This window comes from Myotis yumanensis, unplaced genomic scaffold (genome assembly GCF_028538775.1).
Source record: "Myotis yumanensis isolate MYYU_CA2020_CCGP unplaced genomic scaffold, mMyoYum1.0.hap1 SCAF_8, whole genome shotgun sequence".
Lineage (NCBI taxonomy): Eukaryota > Metazoa > Chordata > Mammalia > Chiroptera > Vespertilionidae > Myotis > Myotis yumanensis.
The window spans coordinates 14,599,312-14,619,232 of record NW_027223759.1 but is presented as its reverse complement, the minus strand read 5'-3'; the positions used below and the strand labels follow the sequence as shown (position 1 = coordinate 14,619,232).

The 19,921-nt window shown below is 43.7% G+C and overlaps 1 protein-coding gene across 6 annotated transcripts in view; it reads left to right on the top strand.

The window, feature by feature from the left end:
* Positions 1 to 19,921, top strand: part of PLEKHM3 (pleckstrin homology domain containing M3) — a 171,241-nt gene that overhangs the window by 23,729 nt on the left and 127,591 nt on the right. For all 6 annotated transcript variants that reach the window (XR_011472395.1, XR_011472396.1, XR_011472394.1 and 3 more), the window contains exon 3: positions 14,062 to 14,994. Coding sequence is in view for 3 of the 6 variants with exons in the window: in XM_070421986.1 (XP_070278087.1) it covers positions 14,062 to 14,994 (933 nt within the window). In the remaining 3 variants the exon portion in view is untranslated. The remainder of the gene's footprint in view (positions 1 to 14,061; positions 14,995 to 19,921) is intronic.

Sequence of the window (19,921 nt, the reverse complement as noted above, 5' to 3'; positions counted from 1 at the left end):
TGATTAGCACTCAACCTCTGTTGTTTTTGGTTTCTTAGAGTTCACATAGATTTTTATGACTATATCATCATAACCATTCTAAATCCCTGGTACAACCAAAGTTAAAAGGTGTCATATTTCCAGTTTTATTTTTCCTATCGTGTTTGGATTATAAATGCAAGAACCAGACCTTCTTTAGATTCTCTCTTTAGTATATTATGATTTTTTTAAATTCTCAATTTTAAAAAGTTGAGTATTAAATGATGTTGAAATATTAGTACTGAATGGTGTTCTGAAAAATTAATTGTAACAAATGGCCTTTGCAGATATTGATATAACCTACCCTGGCCACCTTTGTGTTATCCATGAGATAGCAGAGAGTCGCAAAGTTGAGCAAATTCTGATGCTTTTTCTTTCTGGCATCGGAAGAGCAAGCGGGCTAAGTCATGTTTTTATTACTAACCTGGTAAAGGGCAGGGGTGAGCAGTGAGTGCCCACGGCCACAGAGGAGTTCTGGGTAGGCTGCCAACTGCAATTCTCACCTTTGGGAGGGGTATGCCAACATTCAGGTGCATTCTAGTCAAATCAGCCAAGATCTTTGAGTTGTTTACTTTAAATAATATATTTTTTATTTATTTCAGGGAGAGAGAGACACACACATCAATGATGAGAATCATTAATCGGCTGCCTCCTGCATGCCCCACTCTGGGGATTGAGCCTGCAACACGGGCATGTACCCTGACTGGGAATTAAACCATAACTTCCTGGTTCCTAGGTCGACCCTCAACCACTGAGCCATGCCGGCTGGGCTGAGTTTACTTTAAAACCTTTGAAATTAGTGATCCAAACTGAAGAAAGGCTTACTGTTTCTCCTGAAAGAATATGCCAAAAGCAGAGGAAGGGGTGTAGATCTTGGCTAGCGCTGGACATTTGGGGTCAGGCCAGACCTCTTCCGTGCGCTCCAGACGTGCACATCCGGCTGACTGGTGAGCACATCTGCTGGGATGTCTCACGGGCACTTTAAATTCAGAGTGACCAAAAGCGCCCATCGCCCTCCCATCTCCTACTCCTGCTGGTCTAACAATTAACCAGGCTAATGAGAGGCTGGGGCTCTTAGAAGAAATAAAATTTAGTCAAATTGGTTTTCTTAGATGAGGTCAACTTGATTTTGTGTCTAGCTGTGTCACTCTCTTACCTAAGGGCTTTATTACTGCAAAATTGTATGTTTTCTCCAGTTAATTTTTTTTTCTGGCTCCTAGTCTGAGCTCACCTTGAGTAGCTTAAAGACTTACAAGGAATGGTTCTACTCCTCCTCCCCTTCCTTCTTTTTTGCCCAACCCCCCCTTGTTCCCTCTTTTTCCTTTCATAGCAACAACCCCAAGGATCTTCATTAGGTAGGACTGCTGCATCTTCTGCCTCATTTATTGACGAATAACTGGGCTTTTGAGCCTTCCTGAGGATAACTGCTACTTTGGGTATAAAGCAGGGGTCCTCAAACTTTTTAAACAGGGGGCCAGTTCACTGTCCCTCAGACCGTTGGAGGGCCGGACTATAGTTTAAAAAAAAACTATGAACAAATTCCTTTGCACACTGCACATATCTTATTTTGAAGTAAAAAAACAAAACGGGAACAAATACAATATTTGTATTTGCATGTGGCCCACGGGCGGTAGTTTGAGGACCCCTGGTATAAAGCAAATCGGGTTCTGGCATGATGAGGGCAGTGGGTAGGTGGGGTGTAACATTAGCTATTTTGTTAATGGGCAAGCCTGTCTGAAGAAAGCCTTCTAGTCAAACAAGATATTGGTTAAAAACACTGACTCTAAACCTACGCTATTAGAGTTTCACTCCTTGTTACAGAACTTATTAGCTCGTAACAGAGGTTACTTAAGCTCTCTGTCTTTATAATTATATTTTGTCATAAAGCACGGAAAAGTGGTAGTATTCACCTCAGTTTCTTGTGAGCATTAAATGGGTTAAGACATCTAAAAGTACTTCTTCTGCCCTAGCCAGTTTGCTCAGTGGATAGAGCATCAGCCTGCGGACTGAAGGGTCCCAGGTTTGATTCTGGTGAAGGGCATGCAACTGGGTTGCAGGTTCCCTGGTCAAGGTCAAGGGCGTGTACCTCGGTTGCAGGCTCCTCCTCAGCCCGGGCCCTGGTTGGGGTTCATGCAGGAGGCAACCAATTGATGTGTTTCTCTCACATCACTATTTCTCTCTGTCTTCCCTTCTCTCTTCTACTCTCTCTAAAAATCGATGGAGAAATACCCTCAGGTAAGGATTAAAAAAAAATAATAATAAATAAATAAATATAAAAGTACTTCTTAGGACCATGTTTGGCACATAGTAAACACTTAATGTTTTAAAGGTTTAGTAATATTGATTTTGCTATTAATAGAATTTGAAACTCATCAGTGAGAATCAAGGTGACATTACCAATCACTCCTCGTTTTCCCTGGCAGTCTATTTCACAAAATGTCCCCACAGTAAATATTTCTTGAATTGGCCTTCTTGAAGTGTACCTTTTCACAGCTATGAACTGGTTTGTTAACGGGAAATGGACCATTCATTCCCTTTCTCATACTGACGTGTGACCAACTGTTTGCTATCTTCTACACCAGAGTTTATGATTCCTGAGGAAGGGATGGTCTCTTACTCATTGTTTTACCCTCATTACCTAAAATAGGGCTCTCGAAATAGTATTGCTCAAACATGCTTTCAGTCTCACAGCTAGGAAACAAGGGCACCTCGATTTGAACCCAGGTAGTCTTCCCCCAGAGCCTATGCTCTTGACCACTAAGCTAGGCTGTATCCTTACTTTGCAACCTTCCACTTTGAAAGCGTTATTGGCAGTCAATCTCTGTGGGGGTAGAGGGCGGGAAGTAGTGTGGAAGAAACAGACCTGGATAATGTTCATCGAACTAAAATTAGATCATTGGTTAGGAAAAACTGAGACGCACCAAAGCAGTCTAGCTGAAAGCAAGGATTGTTTTCTGCATTTAACATATTTGCTAAAATACATGGACAGTCAGAGCCGGTCACAGTTCTTTAGGAGACCAATGAATCTGCAAAAGGAAGACTGTAACTTTGTCTTTCACTTTCTTGAATGTTAGCTATGCAGAGAGCTTAAGTGAACGACTCCCGTGGGTTTGTAACCATGGAAAGATGGCTGTGGTTTTGCCCCATCTTTGGCAGCTTTTTTTAGTCTTACTTAGAAGCATGCAAATACATTCTAGAGACTGCATTGCCTCAGGCAGAGACAGACCTAGGACAGACTTCTTAAGATGGAACGTTGCCTGTGCTGACGGATGAAGGATATTCCTAGTGGGTCCTACCAGATTGAAGGTGTGTGGCTTGACTCCAACCTGGTTAGCACTATCTGCACTACCTGGGGTTTGGATCGTAGTGTCAACACAATTAGCTTATAGGTTCATAGGAAGGAATAGATCTAAGGTGAAATGGCAACAGAAGTAGTTATTTCTAAAGAATCCAAGGCAGTGGTGGAGGCCAGAGCTTCCTCTCCTTGCTGCCATCCCAGTGTCTGCCATGCCCGGGCAGCGGGAGTGAGGTCGGACTGGGAACTAGCCCTGAGGGAAGGGCTCATGTCTAGTCTTAGCCCTAACCTTAGCTCTGTACAAACATGCTCTCGACAAGTGTACATACTTGTCCTGTTAGTCCTTTGCATCACTGCCATCTTGTTTTTGTTCACTGACTAATGGTTCAGCCTGATGCACCAGGGAATTTCCTGTAGGATGAAGAAGACGGGGGTACTGGCATTATAGAATTACAATCCCACTATAAACATATATTAAGTTAGGAACATAAAAGGTCCTATGAACATGTGGACATTAGCTGTGTTACCACTATGAAAAATAGGTTATTTTATACCTCGAAGTGTGTACACTGAGTAGAGGAGGTAAGGCTTCATGGGAAGAACACTCAACTGGGACACAAATGTATAGTATCCTAACTCGCCAGGTTTGGAAAAATCACTTGTCTCTTGCCTTTGATTTATAAACTCAGTGAAGCAGGTTAAATTATTTCTACAGTCCTTCCCAACTCTAAAATGACATCATTCTCGGATGTACTTGAACTGACCCTGACTCATGGTTGTGTGGGAGCTAATTACTGTAGTCAGCTCGGTGATGGAAATATAGGTATGCTTGAAATTATTCAACACAGAGAGATTTGTGTGTGCCTGGTAACTCTACTTCTGGATGAACTGCTGTTGTGCTTTTTAAAATCAAAATATTTTTAAAGACATTCATTGCATTAGCTATGAAGCTCTGAAACTCCACCGACTGCCGGAATCTGACTTACTTTCCCTCCCTGACTGTGTTCACGTTTTCATCTGCTTGGCAAGGGCAGTGGTCAGCTGGGCTTTTGTTTCAGGCGGATTCACTCTCTGGTGACCTGGTACCATTCCTGTGCCTGTATTTTCTTGTTCTCGGTGCTTTAGGAGAAGGTCTCAAGCAGAGATTTTCTTTAGGGCTAGAAAAACCATGCAGTCTGGTTTCTTTATCCTGAGTTTTATGTTACTCTGTTTCGATTCCCTTTTCCCCCATCTTTCACTTGGGGGAAAAAAAAAGCCAAATTTGGAACTTATACTAAAATGACTGCTTTTTCAATTATGATGTTTCTAAAAGCCTCGGAGCCAGTAGAGGTGGGAATATTCCTGCAGGCTTAGAACAAGTGAGGTCACCAGGACATGGTCTCTTGCTGAATTTATGATTCACCCTTCAGCAAGATTAGTCAGTACAAAGAAGTTGCTAAAATAGGTCAAAGAAAGTTGATTTTTATATGGTTGTATAGTTTCCATTGGTTACATTATTGAATGTTGGCCGGTGGCAGCTATTCGGAAACCCACCGTGCCTCATCGACAGCCGCATTCTGATTCCTAACATTTCTATATGGGAACTCTGAAAATGAAGTGTCTGACGTTTTTGTGGCCGCTCTGTTAATGTATTTTATCTCTCTTGGCTAAGAAGAACTATAGTTACTAATTTGACAAACTGCTGAAGTTACCTTTTAAAAACATAAATCTTTTCAGGCCACTCAGTTCTCAAAGTTGAATCATGCTTCTCTATTTTTTTTCTAAAATCAAGTATGAATTTTATAAAGCATCCAGTTATATTTCTAACTTTATTGCCCACGCCCACACCGTTCTTCAGCCCATCTATGTGCCATTTTTTTGAATGTGCCATGTGCTTTCAAGCTCCTGGGCCTTTGCTCATGCTGTCTCTTCATCCCAGAATACTTTTCCTGCCTTTTTTCGTTTTCAAAATCCTCCATTATCTTTCAAGGGCCAATTCAAATGCCACATCCTCCCTGAGACCTTTCCATATTTTTTCTCAATTAAAATTCTCTTTTTTCTTTCACCTTATGTTTCTACAGCACATTTTATGCTGCTTTCATTATAAGTAATTGCTTGAACATCCATCTCCCACACTAGGTTGGAAGTTCTTTGATGCTATGAACCACATTATAGAAAATGTTGTATTGTGCCAATATGAGCATATGCAAGGTGTCTGGTTTAATTTTATGTATTGGTGCTTAGAAAATCAGGACAGTAGTTTTTTCCCCCAAAATGGAAATTGCCTTTCTTTCTATTTTCCTTACCTATAGTTTGAGTCAAGTTGAATGAATTTGTTATTATTTATACTATTATTTAAGAGTGCTAAGACTTGTTCATAATTTATCTTATTTAATATATTTTTTAAAAATATATATTCATTGATTTCAGAGAGGAAGGAGGAGGAAGAGAGAGAGAGAGAGAGATAGAAACATCAGTGATGAGAGAGAATCATTGATCAGCTGCCTCCCGCATGCCCCCTACTGGGGATCGAGCTGGCAACCTGAGCATGTGCCCTTGACCAGAGTCAAACCCAGGCCCTTCAGTCGCAGGCCGACATTTTATCCACTGAGCCAAACCAGCTAGGGTTATCTTATTTAATAGTCATAATAGTTTAATATGATAGGTGATATAGTTCTGATTTATAAAATGAGGAAACGGAGCCTTAGAGAAGTTGACCTCACACCGGGCCTTACAGCTAGGGCAGTGATGGCCAACCTTTTGGTCTCGGCATGTCAGCATTTTGAAAAACCCTAACTTAACTCTGGTGCCGTGTCACATATAGAAATTTTTTGATATTTGCAACCATAGTAAAACAAAGATTTATATTTTTGATATTTATTTTATATATTTAAATGCCATTTAACAAAGAAAAAGCAACCAAAAAAATGAGCTCGCGTGTCACCTCTGACACACGTGTCATAGGTTCGCCATCACTGAGCTAGGGGCTAGCATCCCAAGCCAGGCCAGGCATTGGAGGCCACACATAACCATTCGATAATGCTCTCTGTCAAGTCTGAGGAAGTTTAGGACTTATTTCTCTCACCACAAATAAAACACAGTTTGATCCAGATTGAAAGTCTGGATTTTGGAGTTTCGCTCTCAACTTGCACTCTTTGTGGTATAACCTTGGCCAAGTCATTTTTCTTCCTGGAATCTCTTTCCAAATCTGTTAAATTGGTTAGGATGTTTTCAGAAGCAAGTAATATCATACTCAACGAAAGTGGCAGAAATAGTAAGGCCACGTACCATATTCTATTTTCATCTATCTAACAGATGGCGATTGAACACTTAGTGAATGTCAAGCACTGTATGCAATAAATACTTAAGAAGTTCATGTGTAGGTAGTCCCACGGTCATCAAGGATCCAGGCACTTTTCATCCTTTTGCTATGCTGTCCTCGGTGTATTGGTGATGTCTCTTCTCTCCCCTCACTCCTACAAGATGGCTATAGCAGTCCCAAGGATCGTTGTCTTACACATCAACAGCCAAAGTCAGGAAGGGGAAGCAGGGCACCTCCTCTGGGTCTCTTTCCAGTAACACCTTCTCAGTAGCCAGAGCTGGGTCACATGCCCACACCTAAAGTAATCTCTGGCAAAAGAAAACAGAATTACTGTGATTTGGATTAAACAAATCATGATTCTTTTCATGGGGCTGGGGGGAGACCATCTCCTCTAAGCATATGCCACCATACCTGAACAAAATAGGGTTCTGTTGGTAAAGAAGTTGGGGGAGAGACCTAGCCAATGGGGCAAGCAAATGACAGTTTCTGCCTCTGATGGGGATAGACTAAATACATTTCTAAGTTTCTATGATTCTGTATGATACCCAAGATATAGTAATGACAAGCATTTATATTAAAATCTGCTGGCCTAAGTATAGGAGATTCTTTTATATTTAATTTCTTTAGATTAGAGGGAAAGAGTAGAAAGCTTACTATGGCAATGACGGAGCATAGTTTGAAAGTTGATGTTTGGAATTTTCTGGGTCAAAAGTTCTATTAAGATGAGAGATTACCCTTGTCACAGAAGGCAGAAAGCCTCTTTTAAGAAGTTGGTTGGGTGTGTAATCTCAAGGCTTACACTTGAGAAGTGAAATTGGCCGGGACTGTATTGACTTATGCTCTATCCCTGCTGCCCATAGCAAAGAACTTAGATGGAAAAGATTCCTATTGATGTATCTAGCTAACATGTAGCAGGCATACTATGGGTCTATTTCTATGAGAGTCTACACAGATAATATGTCTTTCCCTAGGTTTATTATGAAGGGAGAAAAAATGGGATATTATTTTTTATCAGTAAAGAAAGGTATCTAGAGTAGCTCACAGGATAGATAGTTCTTGAGCCTAGTTCATTTCTACCAGAATAAGTTTAACAAGTACCTGTGAGCACCACGGTGGCCAGCACTTTACGATGGCCCATGGACCATATTTAAAATGTACAAAACAAAGCCCCCTTGTTGGGTCCTGTAGGATCACTCTCTTCATGTTCTTTGCTATGGTCGTTTGTGGCAGTGTCATGATTAATATGGACCCTGTTCATTTCACTTCTCTCATATAGCTCTAATGAGGAGAACAAAGACCTGAAATTAGTTAAAAAACTTTCTTCTCTAGTTTCTGGCTTAAACACAGTTGAATATTATAACATCATACAAATAGACTTGGAATGCTGTGTTTTGCTAACCAGGACTGTAAAGAGAGTTGATTGTGATGGAGAATGTCAGAGAAGTCTTCACTGGGGAAAGGAAGTTTCAGCTGAGCTGGGAGGGTTGAGCACAAAGTCACAGTCGAGATGACACAGCACGTGTGTGGGGTGGCCGGGAGGCTAATCTGGAACAAGTCTGCATTTGGGAGAGTACAGTAGTAGGCTGAGATTATGGAGTTCCTTCAAAGCCAGACAGTTAGACTTAATGTGATAGGTTTGGCAAGAAGCACTTGAAAATTACTTGAGAGTCAAGATTAAAGGGTAATTACAAGAAGTCTGGAAGTCTCAGGGTTGAGGGGTAGTGTGTGTCGGAGAGAGTAGCAGGGAACCTTCTTTCTTATAGATTTTGTGCCCATGTAAAGGGACATCAATTAGACCAGGGGTCCTCAAACTTTTTAAACAGGGGGCCAGTTCACTGTCCCTCAGACCATTGGAGGGCTGGACTATAGTTAAAAAAAACAACTATGAACAAATTCCTATGCACACTGCACATATCTTATTTTGAAGTAAAAAAACAAAACGGGAACAAATACAGTATTTGTATTTGCATGTGGCCCGTGGGCCGTAGTTTGAGGACCCCTGAATTAGACTAACACTCTTGCCTCTGTCCCTCCTTCGCGCCCTTCACCCCTGGGAGGTGTGACTTAAGGGCAGACTTAGGAGGAAACAGGCATTTAGAACTGGCCTCTCTCACAGGAGGACTAATTCTGGTTGCTCCTCCATAAGAGCTCCTCCATTGTCCCCCAGGAGGGGGAAGCCTAGGGCAGTAACTGCTGCTTGTGACTCAGAGGTAAGTCTGTATAATCCTGGGGTTCAGTTTGTTAGGAGGACCCCCAAGCTATGTCTTCCAACTGGCTGATGTTTTGGTTTCCACGAGCCTGTCTACCCTCTGTTAACCTCAGTTGGTTTGCAATTTGGGTGAGGAACAGGGATGCTATTGATTGGCTCTCCTTACCCCCCAATAGTACATGGGACGGATATGTAGGTGGAAAGAATGGAAGCGGGTGGAAGCCAGTGAGAAGTCTCTGTCAGTCATCATGACGTGAGGCGATGAGGACTCAAATTAGGGTGACTGGCAAAAGAGAAAGTGGGACTTGTGAAAAGAAAAAGAAGGGCCCTAATTGGGCTATGAACAGAATAGTTCTTTGTATGTACATTTAACAAATATTTATGGAGCCAATCACTGGGTATACAGGGGTGAGAGAGACATCCAGCTCCTCCCCACCTCCCCGCAAGGAGAAGGAGAGAGTTCTTTGAAAGAAATAAAGCAAGTTAGTAAGATTGGGGCGGGGGGGGGGGGGGGGGGGGGGGGAGGGCGGGGCGGGGAGAGATGGCCTCACTGAGAATGGCACCTGAGGTGGAAAACTGAGGAGACCAATAAGTCAGAGGCCTTGAGGCTAGAGTGTGCTTGGCTTGTTCAAAGAACATAGAGGATTGTGGCTGGAGGGAGAGAAGGGATGTAGGCCGATGTGAGATGAAGTCAGAGCAACAATCAGAGGCCAATTGGAAGTGGAGGCATTATAACAAGTTGGAATCTGAAGGAAAGAGACAGATTGAGCCATAGGAGAGGTGGTAGGATCACGTGAATAATTTTTTAATAGATACATCAAGCCTTAGGATTTTGGAAGTCAGGAGGAAGAGAGATTAATCGAGGGATGATTTAAACAGTTATAGAAAAAGAGATTCTGAAGAGGTGGGAAGGAATTAGGTACAGAGTAGAGGTGGAAGGCTTTAACTAGGAGGCAAGAAGTTTCTTCTTTTGAGACTAGAAGACTAAAATAGGAAACATCTATTGAATATTTAGGATGTATCAGGCATTGTTCTAAGAACTACTAACTTCTTCCTCACAATGGTACAATGAAGCAGGTTCTGTTATTATAGTTCCATTTTATTTTTTTTATTTTTTATTTTTTTAAATACTTTTATTGATGTCAGAGAGGAAGGGTGAGGGAAAGAGAGATAGAAACATCAGTGATGAGAGAGAATCATTGATTGGCTGCCTCCTGCCTGCTCCCCACTGGGGATCAAGCCCGAAACCTGGGCATATGCCCTGACCAGGAATCGAACCGGCGACCTCTTGGTTTCTGGGTCGACGCTCAACTGCTGAGCTACACCCGGCCGGGCATATAGTTCCATTTTAAAGATGATAGAACTAAGACTCAGGTAAAGTAATTTGCCCATGGTCGCACAGCCAGTAAGGCCAAAATTATGATTTAAACTTAAGCCACTGGGCTTCAGCACCTGTGGCTTTAACGCTGTCCTCTAGAGCACTTGTACAGGACATTGGTTAGTGTAATATTGCAGGGAAGACAAGTGCAGTGTATGTAAAGGATTTCCCTACAGTGCATGAAGAGAGAGACAGTGGAACTGGCTGTTTGGGGAGAGTAAAGCTGTGGAAAATTGTTCCGGGGACTGTGTTTGGGATCCATTGAAATGAATAAAAGAATGAATTGCCAGGATTAAAAATATGATAGAAGTTGAGCAACATGGATCTGTTTACTGATGCTGTGGTGTGAATATTTGAGTACCCCCCAAATTCACATCTTAAACTCCTGGTACCTAAAGTGATGGTATGAGGAGCTGGGGCCTTATTTGTTAGAGATATACCCTGCAGTATTTAGAATAGATAAATGTCTGCAATTGGCTTTCAAATATTCCAGCAAAAAATAATAATAAAAACAAGTGGGTTGGGAGAAATGAAACAAGAATAGCAGAAACTGGGTGATTTTTGAAGCTGAGGGATGACTCCACGGGGATGTTCATTTTATTCGTCTACATGTTCGTGAGTGTGTTTGAAAATTTCCATAATAAAATCCTATAAGGGTTCGTGCACGGGATTCCAAACTGGAGTTTGGAGTTTACTATGTAGCACCAGGACACTTGTGAAGGGTTTTGATTTATCAAGTGACCAAAAAAGGTTAACCTGGTAGCTGTGAAATGGCCAGGAAGGAGGCGGACTAGACGTGGGAGCCTATTTACCAGTTTGATTAAGGTGGTGGCCATGAGACTGGAAACTTTTTTGAGAACAGATAGAGGAAATAACTAGCAAAAGGGGAACTCTTTGGTGACAGTCATAAGCTAACTGAGTAATTCCCTAAAGAAGACAGATGTTTGGTGAGTGGGCAGTACAGAAGTGACTCTGGTGCGGCGATGGTGGTGGGGGGGGATGCCTCTCTTCCTCTTCAGTTGGTAGTAATTATTGTCCTTAAAGCACAGCACTGGCTACCGTCAGACGAGGAGGAGAGGAAAAAGGGTCTTCCCTGAGAAGGAACTGAGCCAGGTCGTCGTGCTAGAAAGTGGAAAGCAATGGGTAAACAAAGAGTTGTTTTTGTTTTTCTTTGTGTATATGTTTATTTTTTAATGAGGAATTACTGTCTTGTGGTTGCAGGATGAAATTTATAGGCACAGCAATTCATTTTGATCATTGTTCTCTATTTTATCTGAAGTTGGGACATTAGTTAATTTGTGATATTAATAATTTGTGATATTAGTTAAGATAGATATATTAATTTGTAAAATTGAACACGTTACAGTAATGTGTGGGTTAATTAAATGAGTTGAAATGATATGGTCTGGGGAAACAAAAGTTGAACTATAGTAAATTAATGAAGCTTAGGTTTAAATATATAACTTCTACTTTGTCAATAGAAAAAAATATTAAAAATTAAACTTCAGATTTAGTAGACAGTAGCAGTTGTTAGAGAAAGGGTAATTCTCCAGTGCTCTATAATCAAAGATAATTAATATTTCACACCCAAAATATTAATAGGGTCTGATATAAACAGGCACTCCAGAGAGGAATACACACCCCAGGGAATAGTTTTCTGATCACATTTGCTTTCTTGATTCTTCTTTTTCAAGAAATTACACTATAAACTCAGCCCTTAAGTATGGGCCATTGCCTATGACTAATACCCCCTCTTCTGTCTCCAGTTAATACACCTATTTAGAAAGGTCTGAGCCGAGGTAGGGAAAATTATTGAAACAATGCATTTCTTACCCCTTATTCTGCATCAGGAAGGTGAGGGAACTTTTGAGACTCCCTCAGAAGACTTCTCATCTAGTTCACCCAAGCAAGGACTTCTCATCTACCACCCTAGATGGTACAGTTAGAAAGAAGTGAGGATTTAGTCAGGTTTGCTACTGGTTTGGACCCAATTAGTGTAGAATTTCTAGTTCAGGGTAGTTTTTATAAAAAGCTCTCGAGCAGGAAAGAAAAGGAGAGGAAAATTCCTAGCTAACAGTGAGAGAGGTGATTTTTATTGTACTCAGGGCTGCGTAGCTGAGCTGCTGGGCAGGAGGGATGGGGATGGAGGGTCGCTTGGTTAGGAGTTTTATGGAAAAGGTGGAGCTCTCATCAGCGCTGGGTGGAGATGAGAGGGGAGAGGCGGCAGCAGTGTCTAACAGCACCGCTGCCCTTATTGCAGGATCAGAACAGAAAGGTAACCTGAGAATAGGCATCCATTATCTCTTTCTACAAAGGGATTAGTGTGGGTTGCAAGAAGCCAGTGGCTTTTGCGTTACCACAGAAATACAAATGATTGTCAGGACCAGGGATGTAAAGCAGGTGAAACAGGCTCGTCTCTGCCTCATTTCTTTCCTTTTCTCTCTGGTTTGCTATTTTAAGATCTAGATCTGTGTTACTCGGCTTTTGTTCAGCCAAGATCAGAAATCATGCCCTTTGGGAGTGTGATTTGTCCTCTCTTGGGAATGAGTCAGTGAGCTTATGACTGTCTCCAATGTGTGTCAGCAAAGAGGTTGAGAAACATGTCAGAAATAAAGGTCTCTGCCAGGGAGGACTGCGTCCTCTGGCAGGGTTATCATTTCCGTGCCTGAGAAAAGCATCGGGAAATCTCCCAAGTGATGTCCCCTTTTATTAAAGTATCAAACTTGTTTGTATTTAGTCATTGATTAGAGATGGCATGACCAGATAAACTTGTGAAACAGTGTGGAAGGGAATTATACCTACTATATGCTGGGCATTGTGCTAGAAGCTTTATTTCAAATTCAACAAGTTCTTTTAAAGTACCTACTGTGTACCAGGTATTGCATTATGTGCTTTGCTATAAGGATGAAAAGACAGACCTCACCCTAGCCCTCAGTAGGAAGGACAGACTTAAAACAACTTCAAAATGTATTTTATTTGTATATTTAAATAAATGATTATAATACAGCTTGACAAGAGCCCATGGAAGAGGAGTAATATAGTAGGGATACTGATACTGATCCAGGGGTGTGCGTGTGCAGGCAGGGGGTGGGGATTCGGGGGGGGTGAGGACAAACTCCCCTGCTGGAAGAGGGGGTAGCTGAGTGAGGGCAAGTGTCTGGGAGCTGGTAGAAGTGGTAGGAAGGAGCATTGCGAGCAGAGGGTATAGCATAAGCACAGCTGAGCTCAGAGGTGAGAACTGTTATCTAAGCAGAGACCTAACGAGAGAGCTTGTTGAGTCAAGTCTGGGGAAATGGCTATAAGATGGAGGCTCAGGAACTGGCCTTGAAGACTAACGCGGTGTCTGAGAAGCAGAATCAGTGAGCAGCACACTCCTGCTCTGTCCTTTCTGTCGGCCCTGCCTGGCTTCAGCCCCTGAAGAGAGATGAGGATTAGCAGGGAGTCAGGCCAGATGGCAGGAGGAACATTCTGTCTCGTGTATTTCGGACTCTGTAGAATGTTACCTGGAAAACAAGAAATCCTGGCAAAGTGTAATTGTTTCCCAGGTCTATGGGGCACAGATAGTCACATGTTCCCAGTATTTCTGTTTCCACACAGACTTCTGCATGTCACATTTTCTCCCCGATTCTTACTTTTGTACTTTTTATTCCACCCTAGTTAGGTTTCTTAGACCTGAGGTTTCCCCCGGTTACATCAAGACTATCTTGTAATTTCATTACCTCCCCTGTGTTGAGTTTGAACTAGAAAGGTATCGACTCCTGATCCACTTGGTTTCTTGCACCTGCCTTTTCATCACACTCGATTTATTCATATGAATGAATGAGTACATCGCTCTTTGGTCTTTTTTTTTTTCTTTGTAGAACACAAGCAGGCATTCCCAAACATTCTGAAGAAAGGCTACCTGGAGATTAGGAAGGACCACGACAGCTACTGGCAAAGCTGCTACGCAGAACTCTCGCCTTACCACTTGTGCTTCTACAGCCGCGACAGCAGCGGGAATCAGAGCCTCTCTGCCACGTACCCGCTGTCTCACTTCCAGAGCGTATCTGTCCTGGGCAACCTCGAGGCCAGGCTGGTGGACACTGTTCTGTATGACAACTCGCAGCTGCAGCTAAAGGCAGAGTCCCCGTGGGAGGCTTTGGACTGGGGGCAGAAGCTCTGGGAGGTCGTGCACGCCGCCGTGCCGGGCAGTGTGGGGCGGCAGGATGAGCTGGCAAACTCACCAGGGCCTGGTTATCATTTTGACTGCACACAGGGTCATTGTTTACAGAAGCCCAGCGAGCTGCTCGCGCGGTCCCCTGTCGCGGGCGGCCCCAGACAGTACCAGGACGTCCTCAAGTCCGGGACGCTCTACCGGCTCACCGTGCAGAACAACTGGAAGGCGTTCACGTTTGTGCTGAGCAGGGCCTACCTCATGGCTTTTCAGCCCGGCAAGCTGGACGAGGACCCCCTGCTAAGCTACAACGTGGACGTGTGTCTGGCTGTCCAGATAGACAACCTGGACGACTGCGACTCTTGCTTTCAAGTCATTTTCCCCCAAGATGTCCTCCGCCTCCGGGCAGAGACGCGGCAGAGGGCTCAGGAGTGGATGGAGGCTCTGAAAACAGCTGCCAATGCGGCGAGGAGTTCAGAGCAAAACCTGCAAGTCACCCTGAGGAACAAGGCCCAGGATCCGATGGGGGGGCACGAACTCAGGAAGAGCAAGCGGCAGTCCGTGACCACCAGCTTCCTCAGCATCCTGACGACCCTGTCTTTGGAACGAGGACTCACTGCTCAGAGCTTCAAATGTGCAGGTAGGAAGCAGCCTTTTAGCCTAAAGCTCATTACCCAGTGCTGAAGCTCACAATTAGAATTTGGTTTAAAAATCCCCTCTGTAGGCCGGTCACAGCTTCTTCAGTTTAACAAGCTGTGTTAGAACGTCTGTTTGTCCTCACGCCATGCTGGTGAAGTAAGTGTAGCAGCAGAGGTGATAGACACCATTGACTCCAAATGGCTTGGCCAAACCATTGCCTCACTAGACTAGGCCTCCTGCATCTGCCGGGTTCTCTTTCCTCTGCCTCCTTCAATCAAGGTCATTCTTAGGCAAGAAACCCATCTGTGGTCGGTCATTGCCATGGCTCATGACTTGTCAGATCCTGTTAAGGTGGATTCTACGGAGTCAGCCTCGACAGAAACGTGGAGGGTGGGTGGTGACTAAGCAGATGACCTCTGAGTCACGATGGGCCTGTGCCTCATCCTGGGGAAGTGGGGGCTTCTGGGACTGCCATGGAAGGCGAGAGACAGTGGAGTCAGGGCTAATCATCTGTTACTTCTTAAAACCCTGTCCCTGCTCTCTCCCCTACTCCCCAGGCCTCTCACCTTCCCCAAAGCAGTAAACCAAATCTGTATACCTACTATCTGGGGTTACCTTTTGCTTAACCCCACTATTTGTGATGAGAAATTTACCAGGACGGCAGCTTTAATTGTCCCTGCTTTGCCTGGAGGGCCTCAGGGACTGGAAGCAGAAACTTGCCTGTGGGGTTGGAGAGGTTGGAAACACTCAGCCAATGAGGAAGCTGAACTGGGTGATGAGCATATACCCCCGAAGGCACAGGCGGGAAAGGCCTGTGGTGAGCCAGCCATTGACTTTGGAAAATGGTTTTGAAATAAGGAGACACTGGTTTTAGTGCAGGTCCTTACAAATGATTGATACTTTGGTATTTGATTAAACTAATTGATGGAGTATATTTCAAAGTCCCGACATTCGACAGTAATTTACTGAGAGCTTGCTTTGTGCACATTCTGGAATTACAGTACACTTCTCTGGCTTTAGGTCGCTGACAGGTTCAACAAACGTGCTTGTTATTGCAACCAGGGAGGACAGCTCAGGTTAATTCTCAAGACGTGAGTAGCTGAATTGGAAACTTCTAGTAAAAGGGGAAGAAAAGCCTCAGGTGTAACATAAGGATTGTCACCTGGTTGTTGCCTAATTCACCTCCCTCTCGTGAGTTTGCTTCCCGGGAACGTGTGCACTGTTTTGTGCTGCATTAGCAGCGTCCCAGCACTCAGACCAAGGGAGGAGAGACGCAGGCCGAGGGTACCATTCCGCAGGCAGTGGGTAAATGAAACAGGAAAAAGACAAAGGTGAGTAGAGAGGCCGGGAGAAGGATGCTAAGTAGAAAAGAATAGGAAAAAGACTAGATAATGGGCAGGGGTAGAACTTTGGGGCAGCTGCTTTGGGCGCCCTGTTTTAGGGTGCCTCCTTTGGCTGTGTTCACTACGGTTGGTTGGTTGGAGCACAGGTGGGATGGGTGGTAGTGAGGAATCCAGGAGACAGGGGTAAGGTGGTCTGAAACTCACTTGATCTGCTCAGCTTTTACCTTCACATTTTGATGTGGAGTTTTAATAGGGCACAGGCAGGTTTTTAATTTGGGGTGGGGAGAAGTCAATCCTAATTTGGGTCGTGTGGCCAGTTCCAAAGTCCAACGTTTTAATTTCATTTCTTTGCTCTCTCTTCCATCGGAAACTGCTACCTTCAGTTGCCTTGTGATATGAGTGGTTTTACTGGGCTGCTTTTCGTTTTCCTCCTTTGCCTGTGCATGGAACACTAGCTTCCTACCTCAGGTAGGAATACCTCATCTCCTGTAGGGGGCAGAGTCTCAAAAGGAAAAGGCAGAAACTTGTTAAGCAAAACTCCGAATGTTTTTTAAATTACTTGGGAGGCTGTTCATTATATCAAGGATTATTATAGCAGATGGAACTTTAAAAATTGATCTATGTTTCTCACAAACACAGTTAATCTAAACCAGCTGCTTCTCTGTGTAGTACTTGTGTTCCCCAGCTTTGCATTCTCATAAAAACACTCATTCGGTGAAAGAGCTGGTTCCATAGCGTGTTTACCTTCCAGAAGGCCAAAAAGTCCAGTCAATTGTTTTTAGTTGAGTCTTGGCTTTGTCTGTTATTTTAAGGAGAAGCTAATTCACAATATTTCATGGTTTTAGTAGCCTCTTTAGACTGTAAGTTTTTACGTCCACTTAGTCCCTCCCCCTGTGAATATTTTTGATGAATAAGCCTTAAAAGTGGAAGATTGCACTGGGTAGCTCTTTATTAATGATGTCATTCAGTTGCTATTCAGGGGAGCCACAAACGTTGGCTTTTAAATCTACAAAATAGCGCAGTTGGCCTTATTGCACTAAATTCTTTCTATAGGTGAAGAATTTTCTATATTCTTCAAAACTTAAAGTGCCCCTGCAGAGAAAATGGATCACAACCATCCAAAAATGTCTGAGGTTATGGTTTTGAAAATACATGTTTATATATGACTGTATATTTCTTAGCATGTGCTTGAACTTTTTATAGTTGTATTTGATTATGTGTGGTTTGGTCCACGACTTCCTCTCAGCTCCACGGCCGCCCTATGCTTGGGAAGCCCCAGCCACGGTGGTCTTCTCGCCGTTCTGGAACCTACCTTGGTCAGTCCCGCCTCCGCAGCCTTTACACGTGCTCTTCCCTCTTTCTGAAAATATGCCTTTGAAAATTAACTTCTTCCATTCCGTCATTTATTGTGTTGTCAGTCTCTGACCACGTGCCTTGAAATGGGTGCACCTGGGCAAGTCAGTGCTGCAAGAAAGTAGACGTGGTCCCTGCTCTCAGGGAACTTGCATTCCACTAGGGAAGCCAGAAATCATTTATATAATCACTTCGTGACTGCCAAATGGCAACTGAGACAAGAGCTCTAGAAGGCAGGCCCACCTGGGGCTAGAGAACTGACAGAGGTGGACTGTAGGAAATTGCAGATACTGGGTTATTGTCGACCTACAAAAACCGGGCACTTTGGCAAGGCTGATCCTAATGTCCGACCCTGAAGCTGCAGGAGGTGCTGAGCAGAGGCGCACGTGAGGACAGTGGTGTTTAAGGAAAACTCGGTGGCGCTTCTGTGCAGCTTTTCAGAAACACCTCTGCAGCAGAAGACGAGGGCCCGTCGTTAGTGAAGTTGCCGGTGGGATTCTAAATTGGGTTTGGCAATGGGGAATCTGCGCTATTAAAATATTAATGCTAAGACAAATGCTTATGCGGCTTATTGAAATATTTATCAAGGAGGTACCTATAAGTGCTTCTAAGTTGGGCTGCTCACAGAGAGCTGTGGTGTGAGGCAGCAGCCCTGTTTTCCTCAGGAATGCGGCGTGTGTACATACCAATTTCCCCTCAATAGATAAGGTTTTCTTGGCACTAGTACACACAGAGATTTTTTCCTGTAATTTCCCCACAATCAAGAAACCTAGCAATTGAGTCCAGTTCCATAATAAAAGGGCCCAGGGCCTTGCTTATGCTGCATCAGGGAGACGCAAAGCTCACCTTTTAAAGCGACTTCCCTTACTGCTTTGTCATCTGGAAGTGAAATTGGATGGCCCACTGTGGGGCAAGGTTCCTGATTCTGAAGTTGACAACGAAGAGGCTGCAAGAAGGAGTGAGCCCTGGGGATCCCTCGCCATTGTCACGCTGTCAGTTTTCATGGGTTTACTTCTTCGGCTGCTGTTTAACCTCTTGGGGCTGCTGTTGGTAATTACGTTTCTCTGGCTTTAAGAGCTTTTTGCTTTCCTCGTCCTCCCCCCCCCCCCCCCACACTGTCCCCCCCCCCCCCCCCAGCCTTTGGGAGGGTAAACCCAAGGTGGGGAGGGTGGGGGGAAGTTTTGCTGTGAATTCTTCAGCCATTTAGTGCAAATTCCTGTAATTACCGGCATTGTGTCCTCCCTGAATGGCACATAATACAGCAGAAGCCATTCCTAATTGAGACCTTACAGGAGGTACAAATCCTCTCTTTGTTCAGCCTGACAAATTAGTGCCAGAAAGTGGCAGGGTCCGAGTGGGAATCAAAGGCAAGAAACACAAAGATGGAACTTAAGGCTACAGTAATAATCCTCTCTTGTCCTGAGGGGAAAAAAGGAATGACCAATGAAAAATGAAGTTTTTTTGTTTTGTTATAAATTCCCTTGACATGACAGCACCTCGGGGCTGCTCTATTTATTTAGCAAAAGTGATTAAATAGTAATACAACAGGGCTGCCCATTGTTTCCCCGGGAGCCCCCACCTCACAGACCCCTGCTGCCTTGGCTAATTGATTGACAATGAACCTCTGATAAAGAAGTATGTTGTTAGGACCTGAGCTGGGGGGAGCACTTTTTCCCTCTCTTTGTGTGTCTGAGTGTGTGTGTGTGTGTGTGTGTGTGTGTGAGAGAGAGATTTCATTTTTGTTTGAATTGCCCTCTAGTTTTTCTTTGCCCCCTCCCTTCCCCCCCTTGCTTTTTTCCCCCAAAGCTTTTCAGAGCTTGCTCCCAGCTGACATTCACAAACAGGTAGAGAGGCATTAGTATTGTCCTGCAGGCTTTTGACAAGTTTATCTGTGGAGCCAACTTCCTCCTCTCCCCCTGCTCCATGTAAGGCAACACAGCAGTGTGAGAAGAGAGAAAGAGGAAGGGGGGCTGATTGTTGGTGCTTTAAGGTCAAAAAAGTGTTTTTTTAAGTTTCTCATTTGTGGGAACGGATGTCTGAAAGTAGTCTTTGAACTAAGATTTTTCTCTTAAATTCATTACTCAACTTAAAAAAAAAATCTGTGCACTAATAGCATTTATATGTTGGGGGTGGGTGTTGTGAAGGAAGAAATAGACATTTGAATTATTTAGTCTCCCCTTAGATCCTGCGAAGTGGGGATTGATTATTTAAGGATAGAATCTGGCTGCTTGT